The following is a 10,880-nucleotide window of genomic DNA, read 5'->3' as shown; positions in this document are numbered from 1 at the left end:
CCAAGTTTCATGAGAAATTCAGATTTTAAACACAGATTCAGTAACCACTGGCCCCTGGGACCTTCAATGTCATTTCCTGGTTTCAGGCAGCCAGCACTTAGAAACCACAGTGCATGCTCTAGAAAGTGAAGAGAGAGATCATATACAACCTTCAAATGTCATTTTGTCCAGTGTCCTCTCTTTTATCCATGGCCACAGTCACAGTAGGAAGTCATGGTGTAATTTCTATGAGGATGCTGCTCATGCCATTCCTGGGAGAACTCCAGCCAGTACTGAGTCTGGCCTACCCACCTGCTTTTATAATCTCGCAGCCAGTGATGGGAGAGCTAGATGCTTACTTCTACTCTGAAGCCACAGCTCAGCCTCTCAATGACTGGCTGAATCACATTAGGTCTTTCTTTAACACTTTTTTAAAAGACAAGATGAGATAGTGTGGTAGGAATTATGCATTTACAGAATGATCTGAGATCATGGGTCTCAACCTTGACTATATATTGGAACCACTAGGGACCTTCAAATAATGCTGATGCCTGTGTCCCATCCCCAAATATTCTGACTTAACTAGTCTGGGGAATGGCCTGGGCATCAGGATTTTTCCAAAGCATCCCCTGGATGATTCCAATGAGAATTGAGAAAAACTATCTCAGTTCATTCTATAGAAGTTGAGAATGATTGATCTAAAAGGAAGGTTACTTCTTTAAAGAGGAGTTATTTGGACACTAAGGTAACTCTGTGGTAAAGGACTATGTGAGGTTGTTAGGGAATCGCTCTAAGTGGTGCAAGAGAGAGAAGAGCAACATGAGGGACTGATGGCTAAATCTGGTGAAGATGATACAGCAAAGGGACCAAGATTGACCAAGCTGGATAAATTCAGGAATTGATATCCTAGCTCAAAACTTTATCTGTCTGCAGTTTTGAATGAATATAATTTCCTGCAGGTGAGTGTGTGTGTGTGTTTGTGTGTGTGAGAGAGAGAGAGAGAGAGAGAGAGAGAGAGAGAGAGAGAGAGAGAGAGAATGAGAGATCACCAGTATATTTTTCAACAAAAGTCTTTTGCTGGATCTATTTATAAGAACACAAAACACTGCTAGCAGCCAGGCTCGGTGGCTCAGCCTGTAAACCTGCGCCTTTGGGAGGCTGAGGTGAGTGGATTGCCTGAGCCCGTGGGTTCGAGACCCACCTGGGCAACTTGGTGAGCCCTCATCTCTATAATAAATAAAAAATCAGCTGGGCATGGTAGCGCGCACCTGTAGTTCCAGCTCCTTGGAAGGCTGAGGCAGAAGGATCACCGGAGCCCAGCAGGTCGAGGCTGCGGTGGCTGGGAGCGGCCACTGCACTCCAGTCTGGGCGACAGAATGAGACTCCAACACAAAAAAAATAAAAAAATAAAAATAGAACACTGCTAGCATAAGATATATTCATGCCTCAGGCCAGTAGCTTCAAGTACGTGACTTTTTTCTTTTTTTTTAATGCATCGGAATCTCATTCTGTTGCCTAGACTGGAATATAGTGACATGATCATGACTCACTGCAGCCTTGAACTCCTGATCTCAAGCAATCCTCCCTCCTCAGCCTCCCAAGTAGCTGGGCCTGCAGGTGCATGCCACCATGCCCAGCTGATATTTTTAAATTTTTTGTAGAGACCAGGTCTTGCTATGTTGGCCAGGCTAGTCTCAAACTCTTAGTCTTAAGCAATCTTACTGCTTCAGCCTCCCAAAGTGCTGGGATTACAGACGTGAGCTACCATGCCTGGCCCAAGTTCATGACTCTTCAGTCAAGATCAAGAACAATCTCCTGCCTTCTGGAGCAGTCATTCACTTGTATAGGGACATAAATAAAACAGATGAACAGGGACCAACTCTGGTATTTGCAAAAAGCAGGAGCTCTGTGGTTGTATGAATTCAAGGTCATTACTCTGTAGTTTTACCTGCCCACCTCTACTGGCACTGAGGCCAAGAGATGAAGCATAGTTTCTGTCTGTCAGTGCAAGGTAGCACTCCTCCCTGCCTTCATCACCTTGGTTTATTTCCCATTAAACCAGATAAGAAAACAGTTCCATTCCTAAAGAGTGAGTTGAGAGTCTCTTTCAAGGAGGTCTTCTTCTCCAAGATCCCTGATATTAGTTGTTCCTACAGATGGACCTGGCCAACCTGTGTCTGAAAGCCGGAGTGAAGAATCTCAGCACAGTGTTTCTCATGACTGATGCCCAAGTGGCAGATGAAAGGTTCCTTGTACTCATCAATGATCTCTTGGCATCTGGTAAGAGATTCCTTGCACTTTGGTATTTCTAGTAAATTCCCCTGGAATCAGAGTTCAAAGGTGGAGACTTGTCCCAAGGTCAAATGAACTAGGTCATAGAAATGAGAAAGAAAGCTGATACAGTGAGGATTGGCTCAGTAAGGCCTTCTCGGCATTGATGCTGGGCCTGCTGTCCTGGCTCTTTTACCCTCCTTTCATTGCAAAGCAGACAAAAAGATACAATGCGATGCATACAGTATGCATCTACATAAATGTATATGTGTTTATATCAGTTAAAGGAAGAACATGCATTCCTGGCTCTTAAACCAAATGCAGCATCTGCAAAACCACCTCTTCATCTGGGTTAAGAAAATGGTCAGTGTTCCTGAACAAAATTTTTACCTTCAGATTTCCAGCATTTCAAAAACCCATTTCTCCACAGCCCACCCCCAGCTCTGATTAACTACCCTTCAGTTTATAAAGTCCAAGGACCATGATTTCCAATGTTTCTTTGTAGTTTACCTCATGTCGTAAGTAATATATTTCAGGATAGTTCCTGACAATCCATAAGAACTTCATTGCTTCAGAATCATTAACTGCTTCATATTTTGTGACATTGCTCCCCATGCCATTTCCTTGTCACTTAAAAGGATGGTTACTGGTCCCTGATTCAGATCATGCACCCTGTCAGCAACCTTTGGCTTATTTCAGATGAGGATCCTTATTGTGCTGGCTCTTAGCATTATGCTGATCCCACATTCTTGTTTCTTTCCAGCCTGCCCTGTTCAAGTTGGCTTTAAATCCAGGAGCTTGCCTACTAACTCTGATACTTTCTCTCCTCCAATGCAACAAATTTTCTGTTTCCTAAATACTGCCTTTTTAACATCTCACCAGTTTCGACAATAGTATTTAACCTACCACGATGCTTTGTCTTTTATTATTTTACTAAATAATGAAAGAGGGATCCAACTGCCCTCCCACCCTGAAGCTACTCTGAAGCCCAATTTCTACACAACCTAAGAAAGTAAAACTTTGTTTCCAAAGACTTATAGCTTTCAAGATGTCAGGCATGTTGCCAGCCTCATACTGTTATATTTTAATTGACTCCAATCCAGTCAGGTCACCTTCTCCTAAAATAATGTCTGAGACACAGAAGTTATTATACTTTTATCAATTGAAATTTTATTTCTCAATTAAGAATGTTAAATTTTGTATCGAGAAGATAATTTTTTCAAGAGTAAATGAATTTCTAAAGCCTTATCCAGTGAAAACTTAATGCAATTAGCCAGTTCCAAAGTCATGGAGTTTCAGGCTCACGGTTCCCTTTGAAAGCGTCTATATATTTATTTTTATTTTTATTTATTTATTTATTATAAAGATGTGGGGTACAATTCAGGATTAGGTTACAAACATTGATCATGCAGGTACCCTTGTTGATATGCCTCCCTCTCCTAGCAGTTTCCCTCAACTGCCAGTCCCACCCCCCTCCTCTGACAGTTTTCACTACTGCCAATCGCTTTGTTATAGCATTATAATTGTTCAAGGTCACCTTATGAGTGAGAACATATTATATTTTTTTAAAAAAAGATTTGTGTATACATATTCAAGTAAGGATACAATTAAGATTAATACTTTTTTCTTCTAATCCTCCTCCCTTTTTTTTCTTAACCACTGCAACAGGAAGAATTAGAAAACATTTTAGTTCTAATTTTTCCTGTCAAATAAGTAGTTTCTGGCTGGAGAGCAATGGGCTACAGTACAGCCCAAACTGTAGGGATTTCTCAGAACCTCACTGTCTCTGAAATTTTCCAATTTTGGAGGGTTATGCAATTATTTTACTTTTGGATAATACAGTAGAAACTAGGGAATTGTAACTTGGGCTACTTTGCCATTAACCCATTCCTCTAGAGTTATATACAAGTTCAATTAGGTTGGATATAAAGGAATAGTGAGTAAATCCCACTGATGCAACTCTCCCCCAAAAACATCTGTCTCAGAGAACCAATGATCTCATGTTGTAGGCTATCTGGTTTCCTATCACACTTCTTTAGCTCACTGTTTTAGTCCTTGCTTTCCTGACACCATTTTAAAAATCCCAAATGGTAGTGACTTGGCTTATGAATCCCACTTCTGACACCAACCATAGCATTTCAGAAACCATCTGTCTGCCAGTTCCATTTCAGGGGGGTTAAAGATTGACAGAAGAAGTCTTACACACAAAATGAACATATTCAATTAATTAGCAAAAGATAAATAATTGTATAAGAAGGAGTTTGACAAGCCAGGACGGGAACAGATGAAGCATATCTTTGTGTCACTTCCCTTGGCTGCCAGAGCCCTTAATAGGGGTCTTGTAGCTGCTGGTGATGTGCTGCATGAAATGTATGTCCTTGCTGGATCTGTAGTTCTTTAAAAATGTACACTGGCCATCAAACCCATGTATTTAAGGAATTCTTACAAAAACTGTTTTTCTCTTGGTTCTTGACCCAAACTCATCATCAGCAAGACCCCACTCTACTTAAAAAGGGAGAAATCAGAATCATACCCTGGCTTTGCAGGACAATACCTCTTCTTCCAGATTTTTAGTCTCCCAGAAAGCCCATTTTACTTTTATACCTCTTGCTTATTAGTACTAACCAGCTAAGAAGACCTAGTCAACTCCAGGTGTGATGTCTCTTCTTCTCCTAATTATGACACATTTTTGTACTTTATTTTACTTCAGGATCTTATGGTAGAATTTTCCTCTTGTTTTCAAAAGATTTAATTGTTTTACTCCAAAATTATGATTTCTTTTCCCTGGGCCAGGCTAGATCACTTTTTATCTATTCATGTATTCAATAATAATTTCTTAAGCACCTGTGCTGTAATCACTTGGTACCATGCTCAAAATTAAATAAATATTGCCCCTATGTGGTCTAGTGGAAGAGTTTGCAACCAATTGGGTCTTCTCTCTTCTAAAGTCTTATTTCTCCTCATCTCTGAATCAGACTGTTCTTTCTATGTGTGGGCCAAATCTCCTCTTAGAATATGGAACATTAAAAGACCACTTCATGTTCCAGGTGCTTTAGGATTAGATCCAGGATTGAAATGTTAGTGTTCTGCACACATCATATGAGAATGCAGAGTCTGGAGATATTTATAGAAGACTTGGCATTGTATTGTTCTCTCCTGATGAGCATCTGGAACTGGATTTCCCAATGAGTCATCTATGCCGTGTTATATAAACTAAATACTGGCCAGTTTTCCCTACAATGAATAAAAATAAAGTTTGGTGCAAAAAAAAGCAGTCATAAAGCATGCAGTAAACCTCTTGGACATACTTTGAGGACTTACTGGATCTCCAGATGTGTCCTCAAACCACAGGTAGTAGAACTTTAAACTAGCATTTGTTTGGTTCTCCAGCTGCAAAACAGAAATTCCCAGAGGGAACTACAAACAGACACTTGAGTAATCAGCCTTATCTTTTCCTCTTGTGGTATTAAGTTGTTTCTTTTTCCTTGTTGTGGTTCTAAAGTCAAGTCATTCAAGACTCTGTGTCTCTGTGGATTCCGCTGCATTGCTAACCTCTCCCTTACCACCTTAAAGACATAATCAATTGCCACCAATTTTTCCCCTAATCATTTCTGAATCTATAACTTCTCTATCTTGACTACCTTTGATCTTGCCATCTTGTGCTTTGACAAATGCAAGATACTCCTTAACTCATCTCCCTACTTCCCACTGCTTCAATCCATTCCCCTTACTGCTTTCAAAAGGATCTATCTAACAATAATTCTTTTATTGATTCCCAAATGGATGCACAATAAAGTCCAAGCTCTTTTGACTTGTTTCCTTCCCTTGTTGCTAGCCTCATTTCCCCCATTATAATCTAGTAATTTCTAGCTCCTTGAGGTAACATGCTAAGTTATTTTCTGATATCCTGATTATTACACTCTTCTTTTTGAACCTCGTGCCCTTCTCCTTCTTTGTCTGGATTAACTTCCACCTGTAGTAGAAGATGTACCTTGGTTTCTGCCTCTCCTGGAAATCCTCACTGATCCACTGCCACTTCTAGGAATGAGTACTCTCCATGTTCCTACAGCACTCAATGGCTGCATATACCATCATTGTATTGAAATAAGATTGTAAATTTATGAAAGGCAAAGACTATGTTGTCTGTTGTTGGTTAGTTTGATGTCATTAAATAACCCATAAATATGAAAAAAAAAGATTAAGTACCTACCACCCCATTTAGGAAATAAAACAATACTGGTATAACTATTATCCTATGCAGAGTCTATGGCTTTTCATCATTTATATTGTCTACATGTAATTCATCTCCTGTCCCATAACTGACATTCAGAAAGTATTCCTTGAACTGAAGAGGGCAATAACATACATGCTAGATATTACTATTGAACATGTACTTTGGAACATTGTCCAACCACAGAGAGAGAAGGGCATGGCTACTGAAATAGCCACCATACTCACTTGCTTTTTCTCTCTTGAGAATTTTTGTTTTTTAATTTCAGGCCTAGATGATATCAAAGCTAACCAGTTAGTGGATAATTCAACCCTTAGCTTTGCTCTTTTTATCACCAACCTCCAACTAACTCAACTATGTTAAATTAGCAGGATCTCTTCCCACAAAAGCAGTTATGGGCTCTGAGGAGGCCCAGACTAACACAGAGAAGGTGGTGATTAGTCTAGATTCCAAAATATTAGAATATTTCAATGACTACATGAAGCCTGCAGGCACTTGGAGTCAGAAATATGGTCTCCCAATTTTAGGTCTCAGGAGCAAACTTTTCAAATATTTAAATACTCTCTGTCACTGTTCACATCACAGAATCCCCTCTGACAGTTCAGTCTTCTGTTTTCAGCATGACTACCTATGTCACACAATAAGTGACAGGAATATTGTCAGAAGAAAATGGAGGAAGGAACTAATTGGAAAATGTATACCTTGCTCCTAATTCAGGTGTGTTTATCTCCAGATATTCTATTTGGTCATCTTCTTCTCATGGGTTCTTGGGATCTTGTGATAAATACCACCATAATATGAGCATAGAAAACATCTCTAAAGTGGCCCAAGTGCTTCCAAAATCTTGACGTTAAATATGTCAATAAACCAGGTTCAGCGATTTTTTTTCTTTAAAGACCAAGAAAGTATATATTTTAGTCTTTTCAGACCATACAGTCTCTGTCACAGCTACTCAACTCTGTTATTGTAGTGCAAAATGGCCATAGTCAATACCAAAATGCATGAGCATGAGACTGTGGCCAGCAAATGTTTACTTATGGACAATAGATTTTGAACATCACATGATTTTCAAATGCCATTAAACATTATTATTTACACTTCCAACACATGCTAAATATCATCTTACTTTCCAAGCAGTTTCTTTTGACCCCTATTTTTACCAAAGAGACTGAAATGAGTTATTCCATTAGTAAGATCTTGATTTTGACAAATTATAGTACAGGGTATTTTTTATGCATGCTATGAAATATCTTAAATAATCTAAATTAAATCATGTTTATACAATTAAGGGAAGAAAGTAAATGGTCACCTTCATGATAACTTATTTCTTTATTTTCACCTTTTAAATGATTAAGGCTAATTAATAGAGAACTCTTAGCAGACTCCTAGTGCTGTCAAACTGAAGGCCAGAATTTGTTGGAAAGTTGGCATGAGTTTCTGCCAGATGCAGCTTCTGGTTGATATAATCATAATTTCTAGCACTCTGATTAATTACAAATCATTTGCTGAGCTACCTACTTTGAGGAACTCACTCAAGTCCCTAGGGAAGTAGAATGGTAAGGTGGCCCCAATGACTTCTTTCATCTCCAACATTTCTGTAATGCTAACATTTCTGTGTCAATAATAAAAGAAGGAAGTAGCATGTGGGTGAGGACTACTTTAAAGGGGAGTTTGTATATGATTCCAGATCCAGATATCCTAAAAACTTGTTCTGAGCCAGGCTGGGTGGCTCAGCCTGTAATCCCAGCACTTTGGGAGACTGAGGTGAGTGGATTCCTTGAGCCCGCAGGTTTGAGACCTGCCTATGCAACTTGGTGAGACCTCATTTCTACAATAAATCAAAAATTAGCCGGGCATGGTAGTGCGTGCCTGTAGTTCCAGTGAGATGGAAGGATCGTCTGAGCCCAGCAGGTCAATGCTGCGGTGGCCGGGAGCGGCCACTGCACTCCAGTCTGGGTGACAGAGTGAGACTCCAACTCAAAAAAAAAAAAAAAAAGACTTGTTCTGGAAATGTGAAATATTTGCTTTCCTAATACCCATAATAGAATATTCTGAAATGAATCACATTCACCTTTACATCATATCCAGCTTTTTTAACACTTTAACCATACCAGTGCTTTCTTCATTCTTACCCCACCTTCATCTCATCTATTTCATTGAGAAACCTAATGGCATTTAGTATGGACCTCACAATTACTTTTACATATCAGTCTCTTTCCATTTTTTTGCAGCTTTCTCCTTTTTTTCAATATTACCATTCTTCCTTTCCAAGGCGAACTCTTCCATCTGAGCTAGGAGCTCACCACCAGTTCCTAATTTCAAATTTTGTTGTGTCCTATCTCTTCTTTTTTTCAATTTCTGACTCTCCCTCTTTGTTTTCAAACTAATCCACTCTCTTCATCCTAACATTTTTAAAAATCAACTTTCTTTAACCGAAAACTAGAAACTAAAACCTTTTCCCAGACAAAATTCTCAGAAGAATAACACTCACAGTTTTCACATTCCTATCATACACATTTACTTTTTTCCCTTTATGTTTTTCTGTATTTCCTTAAAACATTTTTTAACATTACAGAAAGAGATAAAACAAACACTCATGTAATTATGAACAGTGATGCAAAATAGAAACTTTTGTTGTGCATCTGGAAGAGTTTTGTTACAACAGGTGCAGGATACCTAGATTACTAGGTTGTCTGTTATGTGCATTTTTTTCACCTTTAATTTTTTAATTTAAAATTGTGGGGTACAATTCAGGCTTAGGTATACAAATATTCATTGTGCGGGTACCCTTGTTGATGAGGTGTTCCCCCCCTTCCCCAGGCAGTTTCCCACTACTACTGAACCCATCTCCCCACCGACCCACACCCCCACAGTTTCCCGCTTATGTCAGTCCTTTTCTTATAGTATTATGTTAGTTGTTTAAGATCCACTTATGAGTGAAAAATGTGATAGATACTCAGTTCATTGTTTCTGTGAAGGATTACTCAGTATTATAGACTCTAAGTCCATCCAGGTTGCTGCGAAGTTCATGAATTTGTTCTTCTTTATGGCTATGTAATATTCCCTTGTGTGTATGTACCACTTTTTTTTATCCAGTCCTCTTTTGATGGGCAGCACAGTTGGTTCCATGTTCTTGCTATTGTAAACAATACTGTGATAAACATACGTGTGCAGGTATGCTTTTTATAGAGTGATTTGAGTTCTTCTGGGTATAGTCCCTGTAGGGGGATTGCGGGGTCTTATGGAAGGTTGATATTTAGAACTTATAGGAATCACCAAACTGTTTTCCACAGAGGCTGTACTATTTTACACTCCCACCAACAATATAGAAGTGTTCCCTTTTTGCCACATCCTCTCCAGTATCTGTTATTTTTTGTATTATTGATGGTGGTCATTCTGACTGGAGTTAAGGGTATCTCAGTGTAGTTTTAATTTGCATTTCTTTGATGACTAGTGAGGCTGAACATTTTTTTCATGCATCTATTGGCTGCTTGTATGTCTTCTTCTGATAACTGTCTATTCACATGTTTTGCCCACTTTGTAATGGGGTTGTTTGTTTTTTTCTTTCCAGCATGTTTGAGTTCCTTGTAGATCCTAGATGTTAAGCTTTTGTCAGACATAGAGTTGGCAAATATTTTTTCCCAGTCTGTGGGCTGTCTCCCTGCTCTCTTGATAGTTTATCTGGCTTTGCAGAAGTTTGTCAGTTTGATAATGTCTCACTTGTCTACCTTATCTCTTATGGTATGGGTACTTGGGGTTTTGATCAGGAATTTGTTGCCAGTTCCAATTTCCATAAGGGAGTCACCTGCATTTCCTAAGGTTCTTATAGTTTGAGGTTTTATGTTTAGGTTTTCAATCCATTTAGAGTTAATTTTTGTGTATGAGGATAGGTAGGGGTCCTCTTTAGATCTTCTGCATGTGGTCAGCCAGTTTTCCCAGCACCATTTACTGAATAGGTACTCCTCTCCCCAGTGGTTGTTGGTGGAGGTTTTGTCGAAGATGAGTTGATTGACAAATTGAGGTTTTGTTTCTGGAATCTCAATTCTATCCCATTGGTCTATATGCCTGTACTTGTACCAGTACCAGGCTGTTTTGATTATTGCAGCTTTATAATAAATTTTAAAGTCTGGGAGTATGACACTTCCTACTTTTGTTTGTTTGTTTGTTTTTGCTGAGGATTGTTTTGGTTATTCATGGTTATTTATGTTTCCATATGAATTGTATTCCTGTATTGGTTTTTTTTAGGGCTAAGATGAACGTTGCTGGTAATTTGATGAGCATTGCGTTAAATCTGTAGATTACCTTAGGTAGAATGGAGATTTTTTTTTTTTTTTTTGAGTTGGAGTCTCACTCTGTCACCCAGACTGGAGTGCAGTGGCCGCTCCTGGCCACCGCAGCC

The 10,880-nt window shown here is 39.1% G+C and overlaps 1 protein-coding gene across 1 annotated transcript in view; it reads left to right on the top strand.

Moving 5' to 3' along the window:
- Positions 1-2,184: 2,184 nt before the first annotated feature.
- Positions 2,185-10,880, top strand: part of LOC103274593 (dynein heavy chain 9, axonemal-like) — a 134,054-nt gene continuing 125,358 nt past the window's right edge. Inside the window, exon 1 of the mRNA XM_008072030.2 lies at positions 2,185-2,259. Within this exon, the coding sequence (XP_008070221.1) occupies positions 2,203-2,259 (57 nt within the window). The 5' untranslated portion in view covers positions 2,185-2,202. The remainder of the gene's footprint in view (positions 2,260-10,880) is intronic.

The sequence above is a fragment of the Carlito syrichta genome, unplaced genomic scaffold (genome assembly GCF_000164805.1).
Source record: "Carlito syrichta isolate Samal-C Ts95f unplaced genomic scaffold, Tarsius_syrichta-2.0.1 Scaffold314819, whole genome shotgun sequence".
NCBI lineage: Eukaryota > Metazoa > Chordata > Mammalia > Primates > Tarsiidae > Carlito > Carlito syrichta.
Note: the sequence above shows the minus strand (reverse complement) of the source record. Positions and strands in the feature narration are given on the sequence as shown.